The following is a 25,627-nucleotide window of genomic DNA, read 5'->3' as shown; positions in this document are numbered from 1 at the left end:
CCATTGGCCCTAACCTAATAGTAAGGATGCCATGTTGTTTTCAATTATTAGTCTTGTGGGGGTTACAGAAAATGACTATCAACAAAGACATAATAAGATCATTGCAGACTATAGCTAGAAGTTCTTATTTTTATTTATTTATTTATTTATTGAGAGAGAGAGAGAGAGAGAGAGAGGGAGAGGGAGAGAGAATTTTTTTTTTTTTTAATATTTATTTTTTAGTTCTCTGCGGACACAACATCTTTGTTGGTATGTGGTGCTGAGGATCGAACCCGGGCCGCACGCATGCCAGGCGAGCGCGCTACCGCTTGAGCCACACCCCCAGCCCAGAATTTTTTAATATTTATTTTTTAGTTTTTGGCAGACACAACATCTTTGTCTGTATGTGGTGCTGAGGATCGAACCCGGGCCACACGCATGCCAGGCGAGCATGCTACCGCTTGAGCCACATCCCCAGCCCAAGAAGTTCTTATTTTTGTTTTTGATTTTTAGGTGCTTTGAATTGAAACCAGTCCTTGCACATGCTAGCACATACTTATGACCCCCAGCCTGTCTCATGAGTGCTGGGTCGTAGGCACGTGCCACTGCACCCAGAAGAGCTTGTGTTTTAACTAAACCGTGATCGGTGGGAAGCGTTAGTGGGGCTGGAGATGCTCCTCAAGGTGGGTAGTCAGGAGGGCCTCTCTGGAAGAGTGACCTCTTTAGGGTGAAGCATGGAAGACAGAAGATACAGTCGTGGCCACAGCAAGGAAGATGCTTTCCAGGCAGAGGGACCAGCAAGTGAGCGTCCCTGAAGTGGAAAATAGCTTGGCAAGTGTCAGAAGTGACAGAAGGAGCAGGCGGCTGGAGCCTGGTGGGTGAGGGGCAGTGCGACAGCCGAGCAAGGCCAGGAGGGCCAGATCACGCAGGGCCTCGTGGACCACAGAGGGCTTTTGGCTTCTATTTCCAGTGCAGCCTGCACACACACGAGGTGTTTGTATAAATTGTGTTGAATCATATCACACATGAAGAGAAGCGTACAAGTCAGAAGTGTGCAATGCCATGAATTTTCACATGACAAACATACCTGGGAGACCTGCACTGAGATCCCAGCCAGGATATGAGCAGCACCCCAGAATTCCCCTGTCTTAGTACATTTTCTGTTGCTTTAATGAAATACCAGAGGCTGGATAGTGCATAAAGGAAAGAGGCTTATTTCGCTCATGGTTTTAGAGACTGAAAGATCAAGATTGGGTGGCCCCACTGATTTGGCCTCTTCTTGACTATGTCACATCATGGCAGATGGCATCATGGGAGACAGAGAGATTGCATGGCAAGACAGGAAATTAAGGAGACCTGGGAGACCACAGTCTTGCTCCTCCATAACAACCTTTTCAAGAAAATTCACCAGTGTCTCATACAACCCCTTTATCCCTTCCAAGGGCAACGACCTTCCACCAGGTCCCATTTTGTAAAAGTCCCACCACCCTTACATCACCACACTGAAGACCATACCTCCAACATACGAACTCTTAGGGGACCACTGGAACCATACTCAACCCTAGCACCCTCTTTGGGCCCCTTCCTGACCCCAATCCCATGAGAACCATTATCCTGACTTCTAACAGAACAGAGTAGTTTTGCTTGTTTCTGAATCTCCTAAAAATGGAATTGAGCAACATGTGTCCTTTGGTATCTGGCTTCTCTCACTCAGTGTCATGGTTGTGAGGTTCACCTGTCGCTCATCAGCAGCTACGGTTCTGCTTCTCCTCTTTGCTGCATGGTATTCCAGGGTGTGGCTGTAGGTACCAGAGGACATCTGCACTTTCAACTGCTGGTAGGAGTTTGTGGTCTCCAGTTGGAGGCTGCTGTGAACACTCTAGGTCTGTCTTTGGTGCACATGCATTTGCTTTTCTGGTCATTGGAGGATTTTAAACATGAAATGGACAAGATTTCATCTCACACTCATTCCAGTTCCCCAGGGGCACATCAGAATTGGACCAACCTCAACTTTACCACTTTTTGACCCTACAGAAGCCCTTATCAAGTCTGCTCTTTTATGTGGATGGTATGTGTAATACCCCACTCCCTCCCAAAAGAAAACCCAGGCATTCTGCAGGACTCAGGTGTCCTCTGTCCTCTAGAAAATGGGCACAGTCTACCGAAGCTGCTGGTGGAAGTGGATATTAAATGGAAACTGTGAAAGCCCTTGGTCTGGCACCCAGCCCCTCCCCAGCTCCAGGACATAACTAAAGCACTCTGTCCATTCTCCTCCAGGTTCAAGAAATGTCATGAAAACCAGGGCGCCCCCTATCGGTGAGGGTGAACCTGCAGTCCTTTCTTTGTCCTAGTCCCCAAGGTCTTGCCTTCCAGACCCAGGATGCTCACTCTCCACAACCAGCACAGGTTCGGCCTCTACTGAGAAGGCTCTGCCCACAGGCTGCTCCCAGATCCAGAGGCCAGAGCTGAGATAGTCCAGGAAGCGCGATCGCCCTCGAACACTGGCTCTACGTCTGGGATCCTCACCGGCCTTCCCCACCAGACCCCAGATCCTCCCAGAGGCTTCTCCAGGTGCCCACCCAGCCTGCTCTCCTCGTTACTTGGGCTCACAACACGTGGCGCCTTCCCCCGCACACCCAGCCCCTCCTGATGCGTGCCGTGTCTCCTGCCAGACTGCGCGGGCAGAGAGGGACCTGTCCCCCTGTTCCCGGAAGATGGAAGATCGCCCACACCTGGCACAATGCCAAGCGGCCAGCGGGGGCGTCTTAAGTATCTCCTGAATGATTCATTCATTCCTTTGGGAGAGAAAGCACGACCCTTAAGAGTTTAAGAGGGAGGGTATTAAAGTCACACAAACCTGGGTTCATGCTGTGTCCCTGACCTTTGGCACCGTGTGACCTTGATCGCTTGAGTCCTGTTAATGACAATGGCGTGACTAGGATTTGATTAGGTCACGATGGGGTTAAGAGATGGTGTTGTGAGCCACCAGCGCTGGATCTGGCCTGCGAGGATAACAGCTCAATCGTGGAGGGGGCGTGGATTATCCACTTACCCATTCAAAGAAGGGAACCTTCCCGCTGCGCTGCCTGTCGGGCTGTTTCCTTTGGGTTCCGGGAGGTGGCAACAGCGGGTCCGTTTTACGGATGAAGAACCTGAGGTCTAGAAAGGGAGCAGGATAACCCGGGGCGCGGCAGGCTGAGCTAGAACGCAGGCCTGCCGCGTCTGCGTCCAGTGCTCTACCACCCTCTCAGAGGCTCTGGTGAGCCTGTGAAGACCCACCCCTCGCCATCCCGGGGTCTGGGACAGAGGTTGAGCTTGGGCTTGGGCGCTCCTCACCTGGGACCCCCGGCCGCGCTTGAGCATCTCCGGCTCAGACCCCGGCAGCGCCGCTCCCCGGAGTGGAGAGAGCGCTCGGGGTTGTCACTTTAAATTAAAGACGGAGCTGGCGGGCGGGTGAGCGCGAGGGAGCGCGCGGCGGGCTCCTGGGAGCGTGCCCGGACTGCGGCGCAGCTCCCGTCCGCCGCCCCGGCCCGGCAGAGCCCCCGGCCCGCACCGCGCTGCTCCGAGGCGGGCGCCAGGAGACACTGCAGGCGTGGCGTTGCCGCGGGCTGCCGGGCTTGGCGCCGGTGCGTGCGCTGCTGCAGGAGGCCGGCCGGGACCCGGGAGCCGGAGTCAGCCCCAGGCAGAGCGGCGGCCCCTCGGGTGAGTACGCACCGGGCCGACCCCAGCGCGCCACGGGGATCCGAGCCCAGCGCGCGGACGCACGCAGTCCCTCTCCCTGGGACCCGGGGTCCCCCGCTCACTCCGCGCGCTTGCACCCCAGCGCTGCGCTCGCACACCAACGCCAGGCACAGAGCACGACGGCGCCCTTACCCGGCCCAGCCACTTCGCGCACTGCGCACCGCCTTGCGCCCGAACACCCGCACGCGTGTGCACACACGCGGCTCACCCGGCTATTTACACACCTCCCCTGCGCCCGCGCGGCACCACGGCCCTCACTTTCACACTCAGCGCCCTGACTGTACTCCCTGCCCCTGCCCTGGCTGCACAGCCCCTCAGGGCTCCAGGTCAGCCCCCCACAGTACTGTCCCTGTTTTCCCTGGGCGATTCCTCAGGCAAGAACGCTAGGTCTGCAGGAACTGTTCCCATTCTGAGGGGCATGTTGCACCCCGTCCCCAAAAGGCCCTAGACTGCGTCAAGAGCCAGAGAGGACCCTTGGCCTGCTCGAGGTTGTAAATTTGGGCCAGGCATGGGGTCGGTGAGCCAGGCCTATGGATGGAAGACCCCTAAGCCCAAGGCTGGTGATCCGGTGCTGCAGAGGGACTCTGTGCCCCCACCTCCATCAGGAAGAACATGGGAAACCTGCACACTCAAATTCAGCCCCTCTGTCCACTTTGGCGAGTTGGAGAGTGGTAGAAATAGTACTTCCTATTAGAAATGGGGAAACCGAGGCTCAGAAAAACACAGGAGACACATCCACATTAACGCAGCCAGTCCAAAGAAGGATCAAGAAAGTATCCAAGCCCCAGCCTTCCCACTCTGAATCCTGAAAGCCTTCCCAAGCAGCTTGGAAGAGTGGTGACTCCTAGCCTGGGGTCCAAACCTGGACCTAACAGCCCTGGTGACCATAGGCAAGTCATTTCCTGCACCTTGGTTTTCTTACTCCTCAGAGGGCTCAGGGAGGAACTGCTGAGATAACAGGAGGCAAGTGTTTGGTACCGTGAGCGGCACATAGTAGGTGCCCAATGTCAGCCAGCATCCACCCCCACCCTGCCCCAGCCAATCTGTACTGTGGTTTTTGTGGCCCATTTGAGGGATGGCACCAGGATGTGGTTGGTCATCTCAGATAGTGTTGGAAAGCACTTGAGAATGTTTTCAAACCTAAAGATCCTGAAGAAGTTCACAGCCTGGAAGGTTGAGCCCCCCACACCATACCCCTCACCCTCATCCTCCATTTCCTGCGGCTGGGGGAGGGGCACACCTTGCTGACCAGAGAGGTACCTTGAGGTTATTGAGCAAGGAGATGGGTGGAGTGGGGAGCAGGGACACAAGGCTCCCCTCCTCTGCCAAGGCAAAAAATTCCTGGAAAGCCATCTCTCTTAGAAGCCCAGGAGGGGGCCTCCAGTAAGGTCAAACTCCAGCAAAGCCCAGGTGGTCACTTGTCCCACCCACCCCACCCCCAGAAGACCTGGTCAGGAGTCAGTATGGTGGCTCAGAGCCCAGGCCCAGATCCATAGCTCCCTGTCGGGGAGCCCAGTGTTGCCACTCAGGCTGAAGGCCCTGGGGCCCCAGCTTCCGCATCTGTAAAATGGGATCCAGAGTCCATTCAATCCCCAGGCCTACAGCAGATCCCTTAAACACTTAGCACACATGCCTACATGAACACAGCAATAAGGAGGTATTGCTGGTAGGTGCCATTGAGCTAGAAATTGAACCTGGAGCTGTTTTCATAGAGCAAACTCCACCGTGTAGATGGTGGGACTGAAGGTCGGTTAGGTGGGGAGAGGTGCTGAAGGAGGCGTGCAGTCTTAGGAGCTCAGGCATGGGTCTGGAGTAGCTCCCTGCTGTGCTCATTGCCTTGTGCCAGACATGCGGAACCGGGAACTGCTGGTTCCTGGCTGCCTTGGCCTTTGATATGTCTTGTCAGCATCCTAGTCCTAGCCCAAGCTGCACCCCTCTCCCTGGCCGACCTCCAGGCTGCCAGAGAGAGCCTGAGGTGAGATGGACCCAAGGGGTGTCAGAGTAGTGAGGAAAGCCATTAAGAAGGTCACTTGCCGTGGAGGGGGCGTTGGTACTGTATCCCTGTCCAGATACTCTGGATGATAAGACAGGAGGATTGTGAATTCAAAGCCAGCCTGGGCAACCCTGTCTCAGAATAAAAATAGAAAGGGCTAGCGATGTAGCTCAGTGGTAGAGGGCCCCTGGGTTCCATCCCCAGCACTGCAAAATTACAACCAAGTAAATAAAAAAGAAGGGCCAGACCTGGCCCAGCCTCCTTTTTCCCACTCAATGCTTGGGTGACCTTGGGCCAATTCACTGTCCTTCTCTGAGCCTCCTTTTCCTCCTCTATAAAGTAGGGATGATAACAGGATTTTCTGAAGAGGGGTCGTGGGTGGTGGGGAAGATGCACATGAAGTCCTTGGCATGGGTGCTGTCACTGCTAGTGGAACAGGTGCTGGACCAGGCGGCAGGGCCCACCACTGCAGGCTTCACACACGTCACTTGACCTCACTGAACAGTCTCCTAGCTCATCTTAAGTCCAGTTTACCAGGCTCAAGAAGAGAGGTGCTTCCAGGGCCCAGCAGGATCTGGAAGTGAATGGGGGGAGGGGCGGAGGAGCCAGGTCTGAGGCCAAGAGCAGATGCCAGCTCCATTGTCACTGTTGGAATGCTGCTGTTGTTGGGGGTGGGGGGTGAGGTGCAGACCCATTGCCTGGAAATCCTTGTTCTGTTTTTGTTTTTGTTTATTTGTTTGCAGTGCAGAGGCCTGAGCACAGCCTCCCATATGCTGGGCAGGTGCTCTCCCACTGAGCTGCACCCCCAGGCCACCCCCTTCCCTTTAAATTTATTTTAATTAGAAATTTCCCAATTTAAATACAACTCAGCTGAATTTCAACAAAGTAACAACAGCCACAGGCTGACAGTGCCACCCATGTGATTCTACTGCTCACGTGGGGTTGGGGCCTGTCGGACGGTGGCCAGGCCAGTAACCCCAGCAGCAAATACTTGCTAAGCCTTACCACACTTACCCACCCCAGTCACACGCACAGGGCAGCCATGAATCCTTTTCACAGATGGGACAACTGAGGCTTAGAAGGGAGTCTAAGAAAATTGTCCAAGGCCACTTGAGCCAGCAAGGGAGCAGATCTGGAGTAAGCTGGGAGTAGCTGAGTAGGAGTCCTGGAGCGGGCCAGGCTTCTAACCCTCCACAGCAGACCACAGGAGCTGGGATCTGGGGTGTGTCCAGTGAGCATTCATGCCCTCCCCAAAGTCACAGCTCCCAGGCAAGCTGTTGTGATGAGGGGAGGCGGGAAGGTGGGCCTTCAGGATTCTGGGATCGGGCTGGACAGGGAGCCCCCAACAGCCAGAGGCCAGTTACAGCCTCAGGTTCTACCTTGTGCCATTCATACTGTGCCGTGGGTGTATCTTTGCCACATGTACCTCACCACTGTGCTGCTGGCGTTGACTGGCACCAGCCTGGCCGCCTTCTTGACAAGCCAGCTTGTGCCCAGTGAGCAGGAAAGCTTGCTCATGGCATTATTGGATTCCCAGCAAGGCAGCGGCAGGCTGGGATGTGTGTGCTTCCGTTGTGTTTCAGTGTGTCTAGACCTCTTTCCACCAGCAGCTGGGCCACCTTGGGCTTGGCTTGTTCACATGGATCCATTTGACCTGCAGGTTTTAGACAACTTTTTTGTAACCATGTGTCCCCCTGTGGAGAGACACAGTGGTTAGGAACTTGGAGCCAGAATGAATTGGCCTGAAGTGCCACTGACAATCTCCTCTACAAACCAGACGTGACAACAGTGCCTACCTCTTGGGGTTGTCATGGGGTTGAGTGAGGTCAGCGTATGCAGAATGCTCAGGACTGTGCTTGTGAGAAGTGCTTATTGAGATCAGCTCTGAGTGGTATCTCAAGCCCAGGACCCAGGGATGCACTGCGTCTCAAGGCAGGGTGGGTGAAGCCTTCCTGGTTAAGCACTGCCTCCCATCACCATGACAACCCTCATCTCACCAGGAGAGGGGGCAGCATCAGGAGAGCAGGAGAGCCAGGAGTCCTTTGTGCGCCCTCATCTGCCCTGCATGGTGAGGTCCTCTGCTAAGGGCTTGTGGCACCTGCGTACGGGCTGGAGAACCCCGATTAGACCAAGGCACCCCAGCTTCTTGGCTCCAAAGCCACAGAATGGGGAGCCCCCAGGATTCCTAAAAATACTCAGTGTCTTGGGCCGTGGCTAGGGCTCAGTGGTAGAGTGCTTACCTAGCATGTGTGAGGCACTGGGTTTGATTCTCAGCACCACATAAAATAAATGAATAAAATAAAGGCCCATCAACATCTAAATAATAATAATAATAAAAAAAAAAAACAATGTCTAAGCTTCACCCTCTGTCTTGACCCTGGTTCCAAATGGAGCCTACAGAATGCTCGGCATGGTTGGGAACTGGTGAGCCGTGGTCCAAGAGCCTTTTACACTGCGCCTGGACGATTTTTGTGAGAGGGTTGCAACATTTCAAGATAAGGAAGCCAGGTGTGGTGGTGAGCACCCATGGTTACAGCTACTTGAGAGCCTGAGGCAGAAGGATCACTTGAGTCCAGAGGTTCCAGACCAGCCTGGGCAACACAGTGAGACCCTGTCTCAGAAAATCAATAAATAATTAAAAAAATACGTACATAAAATAAAAACCAGGAACTACACACACACACACACACACTAAAAAAATACAATAAAATAAAATAAAATCCAAACATCTGGCTTTTCTTTCAAGAGCCAGGAGACCCAGCCGTGATGGTGGGACAGTCCCACTATTTGGGAAGGTTGCTGCCCAGGAGCCAGGCAGGCCCTCTGCAGTTCTCACTCATGCCCCCTTACTTGCCTGAGGCTTCCTGAGGTGTAGACACCTCTGGGCTGCAAGGGAACCCAGAGTTTGGAGGTGGCTTGTTCAGGCCTTCTGTGCCCCTGAGTTGAGATCAGTACAGCCCATCCTAGTGCCCTTTTCCAGAGCTCTCCCCACCCACCCACCTAGAACGCATCTGGGAGCCAGATGTCCTACTTAGCAACAATATTAATAAATGAGTGAGCCGTGGTCCGGGCTCAGGTAATGGCTGGTCTGGCTCTCAGGCCTTTCTAGAATGACTTAGACCTCAGTGGTAGTTCATATGACCTGGAGGTGGAGGGTGGGGCAGGGAAGAAGCCATCCCATTGCAGGGGAAGGACTGAACAGAATATGGAGGAAATGCAGACTTTCTCTTTCCAAATTTGACAGAAGCATCGGAGGTGAGGCTTGTGAACGCTCTGAGGAGCTCCCCAAGTGAGCAGCCTGGAGTCTCTGCTCAACAGCCTGCTGGTGTTAAGATGAAGATGAGGCAGGGCTGCCAGGTTCAGCAAACAGAAATACAGGATGAACAACTGTAATTGTTTAGCATAAGCATGTCCGTGTGATATTTGGGACCTACTTATACCAAAAGTTCATTTGAATTCAGATCTGCTGGCATCCTGTGCTTCATCTGGCAACCCTGAAATGAGGTCTTAGCACGCTTGCAAAGAGAACTGAACACCTTTTTTTTTCTTCAAATATCATTAAAAAACAAAACAAAACAAAACACCTTTAGCCAAGCTCAGCTCTGAGTGACCGGCACACCGGTGCCACAGAGGCAGGACATAGGGCTGGTGACCTTCTTCAGCTCTCAGCACTGACTCTTTCTTCCCTTCCAGTTCCAGCCACTGCAGGGCATCATGGCCGTGGATGTGGCCGACGTGGCAGAATACCACCTGAGCGGTGAGTCCCCAGCAAACCCTTGCAGGCCATCCCATGAGACCCTCACAGCAGGCCCAGGGTAGGAGTTGTCAGAGGGATGCACTACCAGCCAGCCCTGTCTAACTGGTTAGAGCAGTTGGTGACTTGCTCAAGCCAACAGTCTGGGGTCACTGTGCTGGGACCCACCAGAAGGCTCCTCATCTTCCATTCCCTCTGACTTGAGGGACCCTGGGCGACCCTTGTCCAGATGCTCCCTGAGGATGGCCTGTGACAGGGAACCCATTCACCCCATGACCCTTCCTGGAGCCTGTCAAGAAACCAAGTGAAAGGGGACCCAGGAAGGTCTAAGTGAGATTCAGGGAGCACGAGGCTCAGATGGCCTGGCAGGGCTGGCCAGTGTGTGGGACTCAGCTTTCCTCTCCCACGCCAGTGGTGGATCTGCCATCTTTTCTCCCTCAGCTCCCCTACCAGTGGGAGATGTGAGCCTCAGTGCTTCCACTACCCAGACACCTGCCCTACACAGACCCCCACAAGACCAGGGGTGAGCTTCAGGGCCTGTCAGGCCCTCCACTCCCACCCTCCAACCTGTGCTGCTCGCTGTTCACCTGCAGGCTCAGAGGCCTTCACCCCTGGGTGGCCTTGAGTGAGGGAGGAAACCTCTCTGAGCCCCCACTTACTCATCCATAAAATGGGTATAATAATAGAACCTGCCTCACAGGACTGTTCTGAGGACTCAGTGGGTCAATATAGAGAAGGGCTTTAATGGGCCTGGCAGATAATCTGTAGCAAGAGCTTCATGGGGGGGGTATTATTGTGATTCCTCCTCTTCTCCCTCCCTGTTTCCCGTCTTAGCTTAGACCTCCTTTTCTGTGGGAAGTCTTCCCATGTTGCGCTTGAGGCTGGCACTCCATGAAATCAACCAATGAATGAGAATTCATTGTCATTCCATGTCACCTTCCTGGACTTTTTCCTTTCTGCCCCACCCCTGCTCCACTATCCTGCCAACCAGGGCTGGGGCTTCAGTCCCTCAGCACCTAGCTCCTCCAATCAGGGAAACGGACTCTGCTTTGTCCTGGCCCTGCCCACAGCCTGAACGTCCCTGGGCCTCTCTTCTCACCCTGTACCAGTCCCCTGCTGCCGGCCCTGCTGTGGCCCTGCTGAGACAGGTGTACATCCCTCTCAAGTCCACCAGGCACTTTCTTGCCCTGTCCTCTGTTCACCAGACTCCAAGAACACTCCAGAACCTTGTCACAGCTGGGCCTGGGACCCTCCATAGAACTCTTGCTTGTGGTTTGATAACCACATTGTATCAACAGCAGTCGGGAGGAAACAGGTCTGCTCCCTGTGCCCTCAGCCTCACTACCTGGTCTCTCTGTTCCCCCCCGGACTGCACGGCCTTGTGCATTACCAGCTGAGTTTTTACATCAAAATCTCCCATGATTATATCATGCTGGGATTGATTTTTTTTTTCTCTCTCTCTTAACGAGGCTGCCAATGTTTCTCTGCATTGCCACAGGCCATCCTAATGACCTCACTTGTCATTCTCGAAGGCCAGTGACATTACCTCCCGTGACAGTACCACAGCCCCCACCAGCCTCCTTGGTGGGCCCTGTAGGCTCTTTCCAGATCTCTGCTGTTATAAATACAGCCTCATGACTCACACCACACATAAAACTTGTTGGGATTTTTTTCCCCTTAGAATTCACACGCCAGGGTGGGACCACTAGATAGGGGGTATTTTTATCACCATCTCCAGTTTCTGGATGAGGATACTGAAGCCCAGAGAGGCTGGGTGACTGGCCTGGGAGGTCTGTGGCCTTGAGCATCAGGGTAGACATGCCGGGGGGGGCTCTCTGCCTCAGTTCTCCTCTGCAAGTGGAGGTAAGGACCTGATAGAGTGCTCAGTGCTGGTGAATGTGGGGTCTGACGGCCCTGACCCTCTCCAGAGAGGGCGGATTCTGCTAGAAGTGGCCCTGCCTGATTCCCTCCTGTGCAGCTGGCTTTGGGGCAGCAAGGGTAAGGGGCCTCCCCCAGTCCCCAGGGCCCCCCTTCCTCCCACTGGGCCCTCTGCTCACTCTGAGTTCTTCATACCTCCTCCATCTTTCCTGCCCTGACATTTTGACTTGGCCCCTTCTTGCTTCTCCTCCAGGAAACCTTCCTGGGCTGCCCTGGGCATGACAGCAGGCACCCCGTTTTGTTTTCTTATTTCCCTGTCCCACCCATGCCCTAACTGTGAGCCACTTAAGTACAGGGATAGGGCCTGGGGTTGATTTGTCAGCCCTGGTTCCCCCTGTCCACAGGGTGCTGGCACACAGTAGGTGCTCAGTGCGTGTTCAGTCATCCATTTCTGCCTCTGAAATGCCCTGCCCTGTCTCTTCAGCTTGCTTCTAGAGAGCTAGGACAGGTGAAGGCTGGGCACTTGCTTCTAGAGAGCTAGGACAGGTGGAGGCTGCGCGGGGCAGTGGTTACCTCGCTTGCCCTGGAATCTGTCTATGAGAGTGGGAGTCCCAGCACCACCGCCTTCCTGGCTCTGTGACCTGGACAGGTTCTTGAGTCTTTCCATGCCTCAGTGTCCCTATTTGAGCTGGGTGCAGAGGCAGAACTGACAACAGTCTAGAGAATTGTGTTCGACCATAGTGTGAGCTCCTGCCCAGTGAATTCCAGTATCTGGTCTACTTTCTTTGGAAAGCAAAGCCAGGTCATCAAGCAAGTGAGGCCTCACCTTTCAGCCTCTGTTTGGGCATTGGAGGCCATGCAGGGCGCTGGGCAGGACCCAGCACACACGGTTGAGGGAGCACTGGAGACAGTGGAGTGCAGACAGGGAAAGTTATGAACTCATCAATGGAGGAAAGTTTCTGGACATCTGGATTTGTCTCCAAGCCCTCCACAGCTCTATGATCCTTTCACATTGGCTGAGTTGGTTTCTTGATTTGTTGGTTTGGGGCAAGAGATTTATTGAGATAAGATTTACATACAGCCTAATTCACCCATCTTAATGTGTACTGTCAGTGGCTTTTAGTATATTGTACCACCAGCAGCAAGATCAATTTTTAGAATATTTTATAACGCCTCAAAAAGAAACTCTATTTCCCCCAAGTTCCCCTATTTGCCCAACTTCCTCTAGATATTTCCTTATACCCATGTGCCCTGCCATCTCAGGGCATTCCTTCAGGACTCACGTACCAAATCCACGGATGCTGAGTGCCTGCTATAGAACCACGTAGAATTTGCACATAACCTGCACACATCCTCCAAATTACCTTGAGATTACAATGTCAATGCTGTGTGAATAGTTGTTATGATGTGTGGTTTAGGGAACAAGAAGAAAAAAAGTCTGTGCCTTTTTGGTACCGTCGCAGGCCTACCACACAGCACACCATCTGGGATCGGTTGAGTCCACAGATGTGGAACCCACAGACCAGAAGGCTGGCGGTGAACGGAATCACACCCCACGTGGTCTTTGCAACTGGCTGCTTTCGCTCCGCATGATGTTTTCAAGGTTCCTTCGCGTTAGGATGTTTTGGTATCCACGCTTCTTCCCTTCGTATTGCCAAAGAGCATCCTGGTGGTCGGGATGCACTAGACTCCGTTTTTCCATCATCAGTTGATGGGTTGTTCTGGCTGAGGCTTCAGGCAAAAACAGGATCATCTTTTACTCCCCCAAATCTCCTTCCTCTTCCCTCAGACCCCTAAATGCTGCTTTGACTCTGGAAGCAAGAGGTCCTATGAAGGCCGCGAGGTCCTAGAACGGTTGTTAGAGCCTAAGGAGTATGTGACCGTCGTTCACAGCTCTTCATCTGCTCTGACCAAGTGTCTCCGCAGTAGGAACACATGTTTTTGTGTCCAAAGGAGGTAGAAACAGATACCTCCAGAAAGTGTGTGTCCTGTTCAGCACTGTATCCTAGTACCGAGGACTGAGCCTTGCACACAGTAGGCCCTCAATAACAATTCACTCAATGAATAAATCAATACTGAGATCCTGCTTCCTGGGTGGGGGTCTGGACCACTGAGCCCCACTAATGAGAGGCTGCCCTTGCCTTACAGTCATCAAGAGCCCCCCTGGCTGGGAGGTGGGAGTCTACGCTGCAGGGGCCCTGGCCCTGCTGGGAATCGCAGCTGTGAGCCTGTGGAAGCTCTGGACATCGGGCAGCTTCCCCAGCCCCTCCCCATTCCCAAATTATGACTACAGGTACCTTCAGCAGAAGTATGGCGAGACCTCCGCGGAGGCCAGGCCAAAGGTGAGGTTTCTGCTCCTGCAGGTACATTCCCCCCAGGTCCACCCTCAGGACCGGCCTCCAGTGCCTCCCCTCTCTTGCCCCCTCTTGGTCAACTCTTCTCCTGGATGGAGAAGCTCTTCAACTCCCGCCCAGTGCCAGGGAGTCCACAAATGCTTGAATGAATGAATGCTTTCTATTTTAAAAACTATGCTGAGAAAAATACATAAATAAAATAAGAAGAAAAACATCTCTTCAAATGACACACCCTACTGTTAACTATTTTAAACGAACATTTTGATGTATTTTTTCAATGTTTTTAATCTATCCCCCTTAGTTCTTTCCTTCTCTTCTTTCCTTCTCCCTCTCCTCTTCCTTCTTCTTCTTCTCCTTTTTTTTTTTTAATTATACTATTATTTTGAACCCAGGGATGCTCCAACCCTTTTTATTTTTCGAGACAGGGTCTTACTAAGGTGCTGAGGCTGGTCTCCAACTTGCAATCCTCCTGCCTCAGCCTCTGAGTTTCTGGGATTACAGGTGTGCAGCACTGGATTTGACTCCCTTAGTCATTTGCCATACAAGCTTTCTATACAAAGTGCATCGTATCTCCCTGGGTTTTTACGCCCTGTTATTTCCACCTCACTTGCAGCTGCAGTGTTTTCCCCCTGGTTGAACAGTCATTGTAAGCATCATTTTAATGGCTGCATATGATTCCTCTTTTTGTGCTTGTGCCATGGTTTACTAAATGCCTTCATAAATAATGCAGTGGATATTTTGTATGTAAAACTTTATCTTCATTTGGGATAATGGACTTTGGATAGATGCCCAGATGTGAAATTACTTTATCGAGAGGTACAACATTTTTAAGGCTATCAGTACATATTGCTGAATGTTTCGTCACTTAACATTTGGCAGACAATTATTCAAATGTCATGTAGAGTTCCAGACAACATATCATGAACCTATTACCAGATTGGAGTTTCTCATTTGAGGTGCCAAGGAGGACCATCTCATTTTCTGTTGGGAGGACTATAAATTGGGACAACTTTTCCAAAGAGCATTTTGAAACATGTCAAAAGCCTTCAGCCAGGCCCATACCTGTAATCCTAGTGACTCGGGAGGTCAAAAGTCCCAGGCCAGGAGCTGGGGTTGTGGCTCAGAGGAAGAGCGCTCACCTGGCACGTACAAGGCACAAAGTCCCAGGCCAGCCTTAGCAACTTGGAAAGGCCCTAAGCAACTCAGGTGGACCCTGTCTCAAAATATAAAATAAAAAGGGCTGGGGATGTGGCTCAGTGGTAGGATGCTTTTGGGTTTAATCCCCAGCATATACACATGTGCACGCATGCGCGCACGCACACACACACACACACACACACACACACACACAAAGAAAAAACCTTCAAAAAGGACTGTCCTCTGGGCCAGGATTTTAAGACAGCTGTGTGATAATATGTTATTTGCATTTGTGAATATTAGAAACAACAAAACTTTCTAACAATAGGGGGTTAGTGAAATAAATTATGCCTATCTGCTCAATGAAAAATTTGGGAGCCATAAAAAATTATGTTAACAAAGACATGATATACAGGCTTTTGCTTCCTCAAATCCTGAGGTTAATTTAGAGAAAAGAAAATTTCAAATGTTTGGGTGTCACCCAGCATGAAATCTCCCTGGTGCTGTGAACTTTTGTAACCTTTTGAGGCTATCCAATCATCTGTTAAGTGGCTACACCCTACTGTCCCTACCCATTCTCCTCTGCTGGACAGTTAGGTTACTGACTGCTCTTCTCTTTTATAAATACCATGGTAAGCCAGGCATGGCATGCAAGCCTGTAATCCCAGCAGCTCAGGAGGCTGAGGCAGGAGGAGCACAAGTTCAAAGCCAACCTCAGCAAAAGCAAGGCACTAAGCAACTCAGTGAGAACCTGTCTCAAAATAAAACACAAATAGAGCTGGGGATGTGGCTCAGTGGTCGAGTGCCCTTGAGTTCAAACCCCAGTGCTCCAAACAAACAAAATCATTGTAGTTGACATCTTGAACACGGTTAGGGGATACCAGGGATTGAACCCAGCGGCACTCAGCCACTGAGCGGCATCCTCAGTCCTTTTTTTTTTTTTTTCTTTTTGAGACAGGGTCTCACTAAGTTGCCCAGGCCAGAACTTGTGATCCTCCTGCTTCAGCCTCCTGAGTCGCTGGGATTACAGGCGTGCACTACTGCTCCCAGTTTTAACATCTTTATATATGGAATTCCGTCCCTATAATAAGCATACTAAGGAAAAGCTCCTGATATTATGGTAAAAGAAAAAAATTCTAAGTGACATAAAATAGCACTAAGCAAGGACCTTGCTGGCTGGGGATGCACTGGTTTTGTGAAAGGGAACAAGAAGGTACCCTGAATGGTGCTCACCCACCACGTCTCTTTGCTGCCTCCTAGAGACCACGACTGTGGCCCTTGTGAAGTTCCTATGTCCCTTTTTCTCACCCCCAGACAATGCCTGCCTGGAACACCCATCGGGCCAGGACTCGGGGACCACCCAGTCGCAAGGGCAGCCTCAGCATCGAGGACAACTTTGAGGCCATCAGTGAGCTGGGGCCGCTGGAGCTGATGGGCCGCGAGCTGGACCTGGCCCCCTATGGGACCCTCCGGAAATCCCAGTCGGCCGACTCCCTGAACTCCATCTCCTCCGTGAGCAACACCTTCGGGCAGGACTTCACGCTGGGCCAGGTGGAGGTGAGCATGGACTACGACCCAGCCTCCCACACCCTCCACGTGGCCGTGCTGCAGGGCAAGGACCTCCTGGAGCGCGAGGAAGCCAGCTTCGAGTCCTGCTTCATGCGCGTGAGCCTGCTGCCCGACGAGCAGATCGTGGGCATTTCCAGGGTAAGTGGGGCTGGGGAGGGCGGAGGCCACACTTCAGGGTCAGGCAGGGTCCCTCGAGGGCGCTAGAGAGTGGGTCTGGTGCTGATCCAGGGCCAAAGATGCAGGGGGTCCTGCAGGCAGAAGGGGAGTATGTGAGGCCCACACAGTGTGCAGGCCCCGTGCACCTCCAAGTCTGTCCGTCAACACGGGCCTGGCAGCAGAGGAATGACATGCTCACTTGGCTAATTGGGGGAAGGCTTAGTGACAAGACTATTTGCAGTGGTGTGGGTAGGGAGGGGGCAGCCTTGGGGAGGGTATGGTACCCTAGGCCGGAAGGGAAGAGGGGAGACCAGTGGAGAGGGCCAACATGGTCAGCCCAGGGATACTACAGAGAAGGACTTCAGGGAACAAGCACTCTGACCTTCCTCTGACCTCCAGTCTTCCTCTGTTGACCCCAGGCACTGACCTGACAGGAAGCCAAAGGCCAAGGGAATCCATGGAGATCAGCTCCTGGGCTGAGAGTAGATTAAAGAAGCAGAAAGAGTCAACAGGGAGTGACCAGGGGAGGCCTCAGCCTGCCCTCCAAGAGTACCTTGGAGGACATCCATTTAGACACCAAAGCCAGGAGATGGATGAGGGCCACACACAGTGGCCTCTCAGAGTGAGAGGAGCCTGAGGACTTTCAAGACCAAGTACCTTCTGACCCCCCTGTGCCTGGTCTCCAAGGCAGGCTGTTGGTGAACAGCAGCTGCTGCGGCCTGGTGGGTGCTGAGAACCTGCTTCCAGAGCCCAGCTCCTTCCTGGTCCTCTCGTGAGCCCTCGGGGCCAACTGGGCTCATACAGAGGAGGAGCTCATATCAGGGCATCATACAGAGGAGGAGCCCAGGCTTGGAGACTGTTTGCCCAGGACAACCAACCCCAGCAACTAAGCTGGAGACTGGGGACTAGAACCCAGGGTTCTCCGCCTCTACCATGGGGCCCTCCACACATTGCTCTGGAAGTGAATAGTTGGGAACCCAAATCCCTACAGGCAGGGGTCAGCTAAGAGGCTGATTGAATGCTTAGAGGCTTGAGTAGGGGATTGTGTGGGCAACGGGGCTCCCGGGGAGCACCAGGCAGCAGCAGGAGAGTGTGGTCACAGTGCTGGAGGCGGTGAAGGATTTGTTCCTAGGAAGGCGGGAGGCAGAGCCTCGCAGCCCAGCCAATCCCGCAAGGTTGCTGCCTCCAGGCTGGGCAGCCCCCAGCTGCCAAGAGGATGCCAGGAATAAGAACTCTTCTTTTAAATATTGCCAGGCAGTGACTAAGGCAGCCCCCACAGAAGGGAGAGCACCTTCCCAGGGGGCCTGCCCGCGGCTTCCTGGGAGAAGGCCAACTGCACCCACTAGACAGGACTGAGCTAGGAGGCTGCCTAGCCTTGCTTAGTCACTCCACCCATCTGCCCATCCGTCATCCACATCCATCCTCCATCCGTCCTGCGGGGCTCCGCAGCAGGGCCAGTCTCTGCAGGGGGCTGGAGTCTGTGGCTCCACAGACATCCCCACCACCCTGCCATTGCACGCCTGGCCCAGGGCTGGGCCCAAGCATATGCAAAAAAGATGGCAACCAGTTCAGTCAGAGGGGCTCTGTGGGGCTACACGCACTGAGAACGGGGATGGTTTGGGATCAGACTGTGGAGGCTACAGATGCCAGGGCAGGCCACACCACTGAGGAAGGATGTGTGGCTCATAAACCTCCAGGGCTGAGCCGCCAAAGGAACGGTGATGTTGAGATTGTGGGGACAAGAGAGCCCCAGGTCTCTGGACTCCCTGTCCATTGCTCTCTCGCTACTGTGGCCCCTCAGGCCCCTGGCTGCCACTCTCTTCCTCAGCCACGGCCTCCCTCTCTGCAGATCCAGAGGAATGCCTACTCCATCTTCTTCGATGAGAAGTTCTCCATCCCGCTGGATCCCACGGCCCTGGAGGAGAAGAGCCTGCGGTTTTCCGTGTTTGGCATTGACGAGGATGAGAGGAACGTCAGCACCGGGGTGGTAGAGCTGAAGCTCTCAGTACTGGACCTGCCCCTGCAGCCCTTCAGCGGCTGGCTCTACTTACAGGACCAGAACAAGGTAATTCTCACCTGCCTCGTCCTGCCTGTTCCCTCCTGGCGACAGCACACACACATACACTTCCAATGAAGGATTCTACTGTCTTTTCTTCACACCCCGAACCCCAACATCATTAGGAGAGCAGAGGAAGAGACCTGAGTTACATTTGGGGAAACTCTGCTTCCTGCATCCTGTTTACACTCTCACCACTGTTTACAGCCTTTCTGCTCTTACCATCAAGCCTTCAGAGGCTCTCCTCCTGCAAGCCTTCGTTAGGGATGCACACCTCTGGCCCTAAAGTGGATTATTTCGGACAGAGGCCAAGCTGAATCTTACTTTTATAAATGTAAGACTACCAGTGGAACATTATTGTTGTAAAGCAAATGATTTACTCCCTTTCTACTAGGATCCCTATGCACTACTGTCACAGAATCTTTTCCTTGGCCTGGAATGAGGGAACAAAACTGCATTTGATAGATATGTTTGATAGGCAACTTCCGAACCTCCTTCCACGGGAGGAGGAGTGGGGAATGCTCCATGGTGTTGGGGTGGGGGGGACTGTCCCATAGTTGACCCTGCCAACCTGATGCCCAGCCGTAAAGGGCCCCCCAAAGCAACAAGTTTTCAATGGAGAAGGAAGCTTCTGTCTTTCCCTGGGCCCCTCAGGTCCTAGGGTCAGAAGCCTTCTGAGCTACCCCTGTCCCCCAGGCTGCTGACGCAGTGGGAGAGATCCTGCTGTCCCTCAGCTACCTGCCCACAGCTGAGCGCCTCACCGTGGTGGTGGTAAAGGCCAAGAATCTTATCTGGACCAACGACAAGACCACAGCAGGTAAGCCCCTGCTGGCTTCCTGGGGGCTCAGGGGAAGCCGTGGCCCAGCCCCTGTGCTGTGGGCACCTGGCAGCATCAGCAGGGGTGGGGACAGGGCCAAAGCACCCTGGATTCTGCTGAGCCCAGGATCTGGGCACAGTGGGAAGATGAATCCGGCTAGGGGCCAGCACTTGGGACCAAGGTCTGCTCCTGCTCTCGGAACCAGAGTTCATGATGGAAGCTCCAGGTGATTGCCAGGCAGGACCCAATGTCCCAGCTCTACAGAAGCTTCGAGCCCCTCTCAATTCAGGAATCTGTGGAGGCAGCTACGATGAATAGCCAAAGAACAGAAGGCTGGGGGCTCCTGGCTATTGGGAGTTGCAAGCCTGGGGGTGCCCAGGTCCAGGCAGGTGCAGCAAGACTGCCTGGTGGGCGAGGTTTATGGCAGTCAGTGACTTGGTATTTCAGAGCAGCACACTGTTAGGCTCTGCTGCGCTGGCACCCGGTGACTCAGGGCTGACGTCTGCTCTCAGGCCATTTATAGAATGGAAAGTGGTGAGTCTGCCAGGCTCCTATATGAATATGTGGGCTGCGAGGCCAGCCACCGGAGTCCAGGGCCCAGCCCTCTCCTGACCTGCCACGTGAGCTTCAATGATGTCACCTGGAAGATGAGATTCAAAATAACAGAGCCAGCCGGGCATGGTGGTGCACACTGTAATCCCAGCAGCTCGAGGCAGAGGCAGGAGGATCACAAATTCAAAGCCAGCATCAGCAGAAACAAAGTAATAAGCAACTCAGTGAGACCCTGTCTCTAAATAAAAAATAAAAACTAGAGCTGGGGATGTGGCTCAGTGGCCAAGTGCCCTGAGTTCAATCCCCAGCATCTGCCCCACAAAAAAAAAAAAAAAAAAAAAAAAAGATCAGTGCTTCAAAATAGTAGAGCCAGATGCCATCCATGGTGCACATCTGTAGTCCCAGCTGCTTGGGGTAGGGGCTGAGGCAGGAGCTCCCTTGAGCCCAGGAGCTGGGCAACACAAGGAGACCCCACCTCTTATAAATGAATGAACAAGTGAACCCCAGTGGCAGGGCTGGTGGAGACAACTTTGACAGCAGAGGGTTGGGTGTTGGGGTCAGTGGGCCGAGCCAGAGTGGGCAGGGCTGTGCCAGCAAGTGTGGCACCAGCACTCACCCTCCACCCAACCTGCCTGCAGACCCCTTTGTGAAGGTGTACCTGCTGCAGGATGGGAGGAAGATGAGCAAGAAGAAGACAGCCGTGAAGAGGGATGACCCCAACCCAGTGTTCAACGAAGCCATGATCTTCTCGGTGCCAGCCATTGTGCTCCAGGTGAGGGTGTGGGGCCACGGTGGCCCTCGGGGTCAGCTTCTCAGGGATCCTGGAGGTAGAAATGATTTGCCTCAAGTCATCATCTTTCTAGTTGAGAAGCTCACGTTGAGCTCCCACTGGGGGCCAGCCCTGCAGGGGATGTTTGGGGACATGGGCACTGCTTTCTGGGGACAGGGGCACTGTTTTCTTGGTGCTCACAAAAGAGGAAAGTCCGAAGACAACGTTAATCATTAAATGCATCCTGGACTTTAGCATCGCTCAGCCAGGCCTGGGGGAAGACAGATCCCAGTGCAGGCAGTTTGGGAAGCCCGGAGACAGGTAGGGGTCCCCCAGGGCCCAGAGTTCTAGCCCTAGCTCTCTTGGAATTCTACAGCAGAGGCCCTGCTGTGCACCCCACACCCCCATAGCTTCCAGAGAATGACATGCTGTAGGGAGACCTCTCCCAGTAGGGCCGTCACAGACCACAGTTGGGGAGGCTGCGCCCATGGGTGGCTCTGCTTACAAGCCTCAGAGGATGGGGGCTCCACCCTCTCCCCTCACTTTCTCCTTCCATCCTTAGGAACTTGTGATAGTGAAAAGGTCCTCTGTGCCTTGGGTCAAAGCCTGTCCCCATAGCTCTGGGGCTGTGCAGAGGCTACCTCATCTCCCCCACCCAGGGTGCCCCATCTGAATTTGAAAACTCAGAACTCTGCCCCACTGTGGGTGTTTCCAGGGGCATCTCCAGCCGGTCCTGGCCATCACAGCCCTGCTACCCTCCTGGGACAGATTGCCCTTGCTATCCCCTGGCTATCACTGAGCCACTACTCATAGCCTCCAAGGGCAAGAGACTTTTGTAGGGCCCCTGGGGGAGGAGGGCCAGGCAGCTGGGTTCCAGGTTCGGCTTCCTGCCTTCACCTGGAGCATCGGGCCCTTCCCCTGTGGCCAGTCCAAGGGGATGATTACACTCCTGAAAACAAGAGACCCCTGCAAGTTCTGGCCACAGCCCCTTTCCAGGCATTGTAACTCATTTCATCCCTGGAACAGCTCTGGGGGGTAGGGACGGCTGTCACATTGTATGGATGGAGGAACAGGTAGAAGAGCTCAAGTCACTGCCCAAGCTCGCCCAGCAGGGAAGTCAGGGGCCGCCTTCGAACCCCCTGGTCTGGTTCTGCCATTGTATGGAAATTAGGTAGATCTAGGTCAAATCCTTGCCTCTCATGTATTTGCCAGGCGACCTCTCGCCCCCCAGATCAGAGGTGAGTACTGGGGGGCTGCACTGGCACCTCATGGGGTCTGGCATTCTTTGGCTGGACCCAAGAGCCAAGGAGGAACTCTGGCTGCTCCTGGTCCCCAGCACCCATGTCATCTCCTCCCTAGGACCTATCTCTCCGTGTGACAGTGGCTGAGAGCAGCAGTGACGGCCGTGGGGACAACGTGGGCCACGTTATCATCGGGCCATCAGCCAGTGGCATGGGCACCACACACTGGAACCAGATGCTGGCCACACTGCGCAGGCCTGTGTCCATGTGGCACCCTGTCCGGCGAAACTAGCAGCCAGGGCAGGCCAGGAGGACGGCGGAGCCTCTAGAGCCTGGTGCCCACTCACTCTATCCAATGCCCTCTCCATTGACCAGCTGGAGCTGCGGACACTAGGGTACCCTGAGGGAGTCCCCATCAGCCAACTTGGACCCTCTGTCTGGGAACCCAGGGTCTTCTGCTGCGGACCAGCTATGGCTGGGCCGGGGCCCAGAGGGGGCAGCTGACACTGGCCAATTGTGCACCACCTCCAGATCCTCATGAGGCCTGTCCTTGGTGTGCAGGGACTTGGCCTCTCAGAGCTGGCAAGCCCCACCCCCACCTCCTGGGAGGCCAGTGACAAGCCGTGCACTGGGCCCCCCCCCCAAGAATCTTGGGGGCCAGACACTGTGCTAGGAACTGGCAGGGGAAACACGAACAAGACACAGGTCCCTGGGCCGTCAGGAAGTCAAAATCCCCCTGCCCCAGGTAATCTGCCCAGTGCCAAATGACAGCAGGCTCTTGGGGAGAGGCTCCTGGGGCTGGGGGAACTTGGAGGGCCCCTTAGACAAGGAAGGAGCTGCATTTAGGGGTAGGAGCGGCCTGAGTGTCTCAGGCAGGGGGCACAGCAAGGCACTGGCAAGGACAGGAACTTCCCATCACAAACTTGGTTCTCAGCCCCCTGCTGGGCCACAGGGGCCTCTCTGGGGACTGTAGAAGAGACCCAGAGACCAGGTCCAAACCGAAGTCTATGGGCCAAATGGAGGCTCCAGGATTATTCTCTGTGAAATCTCCTTCCCTTTATCCTCATCCATTGCAGGAGCCAGAGGTCCACAGAGACCCAGACCCAGGTCCTCGGGCTGCTCCCATGCAAATCAGTCATTGGATCCAGATGTTTGCTGGCGTCCCTCAGCATGGGCCCTGTGGGGAAGAGAGATGCTTTAGGTAGCCTGGTTCCCACGCCCAGACCACTGGGCATCCCGGCTCAAGCTCCCCAACACTGTGGCTTCAGGAATCATCCAGTCGCAGCCTGTTGGCTGGGGAAGCTCTGGAGGGAGGAGTGGCACCCCCAACCCAGGGTCCTGTCCAGAAGCAAAGGGACTGGGCTGCTACATCCCCAGGTGCAGTGAGGGTGTCCTGCCCCTCCAGGTGTCACAGGATGAGGAGGCAGCTCTGCAGCTTTAAAGGGATGACTGGGGGCAGGGTGGTCAGGGTACAGAGCTGCAGTGCCATCTCTGAAGCCACCCACAGATGACAGGGGCACTGCCTCTTCCTCAGCTCTGGTGAGCTGTGGAGACCCAGGTCCAACCAGCTACTGCTGATGACATGGAGGTAGGAGTGGCTAGAACAGTGCCCAGAAGGGTCATGGGCTGGAGGCAGGACACACTTAACACAACCAGGACCCAGCCTGAGGCCAGGCTGTCCACCCTTGGCCAGCACCACAGGGCCAGGGGACACACCCCCTGGCTTTGCAGTGCAGGCCATGTCTTCCCACCTGCTCCTTTCCCCTCTCCCTCCCTCTAACTGCATGACATGTGGACTGTGTACCCAGGTGGCCATGGTGGCGATGGAGAATGCTGACTGGAATGATTCTAAAACCAAAATAAAGCTGGGGCAGGAAGCAGGGCATCCAGGGGGCCCTGCCTGGCCCCAAATCACCTTCGTCTCTTCTGCAGGAACCAGGCTCTCAGGCTTCGTGGGGTCACAGCACGCCCTGCTTCCCCTGCTGCTGGGTACGCAGGGCAGGAGGCCTCTGCCTGGCTGAGGGGTCATCGATAGGACCAATGCCATCAAGCTGCTTGGGAAGCTCTGAAGAGGAGCCCCGAGCCTACCCTCGCAGGGGAGGGTGGTGATGGGAAATCTAAGAAGACTCCTTGGTGGTGGCACTCAGCTGAGCCCTCAGGGCAAAAGCATGTCAGGTGGATGAGGCAGGAGCATTCCCGGCAGAGAGAATAGCAGATGCCAAGGGCAGGAGAGGGCCAACCTGGGCCAACTTCCCCACCTTTGTAGAGCAGAGCCGGAGATGGGGAGAGGCCCAGAGAGGGGGAGGGCCTTGCGCTTCAGTGAGGGCTGGTGCCTGGCCTGCAGCCCCACAGCGCTTAGCAGGAGGTGCTGTTGGCATCCCCTTTCCATAGATGAGAACTCAGAAAAACTAGGTAGCCAGCCTAAGATGGCACAGTCAGAAAGTCCCAGAGCCAGGATTCCAGTTCAGGCTCTCTGGCCCAGGACCCATGCCCTTGACCACTAGGCAGCACTGCCCCTTTCTCTCATCTCCCAGAGATGGGACTGAGAGGCAGCAGATATGTTCCTCTGGATTCCAAGATGCTCTCTCTGGCTTCCCCCTTCCCACAAGCAAGGGAAAGGATGAGCTGGGTAAGGATCCCCAGAACCCCCCAGAAGGCCTGTCCCACCAGGAGGCTCTGTGGAAGCCCCATGTCAACTGGGCAGACAGAGGTGACTGAAGACAGGCTATTCCAGGGACACGAAAGGGCCGAGAGCAGGGAGGGCTTCCTGGAGCAGGTGGGAGCAGCAGCCCTGGCCTTACAGGGCAGCATTGTACATGGAGGAGGGAGGGGGCCCCAAACTGCCTGAACAAAGGTATTGCACGCATCTAGGGACACGCCTGAACCGAGGCCCGAGAACCCCTGGGGATGGACTCTGGGGACTTAGGCTTCCTAGGCAGGCAGAAGGTCCTTGTACTGGCAGCGCGGAGCCAGGGAGGCATCCTCATTGGAATCAGCCCTGAGGGAGGGTGGGGGCTTTAATGGTGACAATGCTCCTGATCAGTGAGGGGCAGGCAGGAGGCTTTTGAGCTTCCTTTAGGTTTGGGGTTCATTTAGCAGGACACCAACTGAGGCGTCCCCCCAGGTTGGGAAAAGCTGCTTCTCCCCATCTTGTCTCATGATCTTCTTGACTGGTTTCCAGCTCTTCTCTGACCCCCTCCCCAGGCTCCCCTCTCCTCCTGTCCCTTCCTCTACCCTAATCCTCCAGCCCCCCCGCCACAGGCCTGCAAGGTCCCAGGCCCCTTTTGTCTGGGACAAAAGGAGACAGGTGTGGGGGTCACTGACCTGACCAGCAGCATGGCCTGGGCCAGGCCTGCGTAGGCTGAGCCACTGTCACAGCCATGGTTGACCTTGGCTCCCACTTCTCTTCTACCCCCTTGCTATATGCGTCCACAGGGACAACCAGCTAAAAGGCTAAGTGGCACTGAGCTGGATCACAGGACTCCCGCCTCTCCACCCCATTACTGACCCACTATCCCCCAGAAAGTCCAACACCAATAAGGCAGGGAGAGGAGGCAGGCACGGCTGTTGGGGCTGGCCTGGAGGAGGCCAGACGAAGGAGGCTTGGAAGAAGAGGCCCTCCAGGTTCTGT

General features: G+C 54.5%; 1 protein-coding gene across 1 annotated transcript; it reads left to right on the top strand.

The window, feature by feature from the left end:
• Nucleotides 1-3,515: 3,515 nt before the first annotated feature.
• Syt12 (synaptotagmin 12) lies at nucleotides 3,516-23,847 on the top strand. Its single transcript, XM_026396555.2, has 8 exons — nucleotides 3,516-3,681; nucleotides 9,407-9,470; nucleotides 13,494-13,687; nucleotides 16,151-16,543; nucleotides 18,411-18,626; nucleotides 19,314-19,434; nucleotides 20,625-20,758; nucleotides 22,115-23,847. Exons 2-8 carry the CDS (start codon nucleotides 9,428-9,430, stop codon nucleotides 22,286-22,288), a joined length of 1,275 nt encoding a protein of 424 aa, XP_026252340.1. The 5' UTR covers nucleotides 3,516-3,681; nucleotides 9,407-9,427; the 3' UTR covers nucleotides 22,289-23,847.
• Nucleotides 23,848-25,627: the final 1,780 nt, after the last annotated feature.

This window comes from Urocitellus parryii, chromosome 4 (assembly GCF_045843805.1).
Source record: "Urocitellus parryii isolate mUroPar1 chromosome 4, mUroPar1.hap1, whole genome shotgun sequence".
Classification (NCBI taxonomy): Eukaryota; Metazoa; Chordata; class Mammalia; order Rodentia; family Sciuridae; genus Urocitellus; species Urocitellus parryii.
The sequence above is the reverse complement of the archived record's forward strand: the minus strand, read 5'-3'. Positions and strand labels throughout refer to the sequence as shown.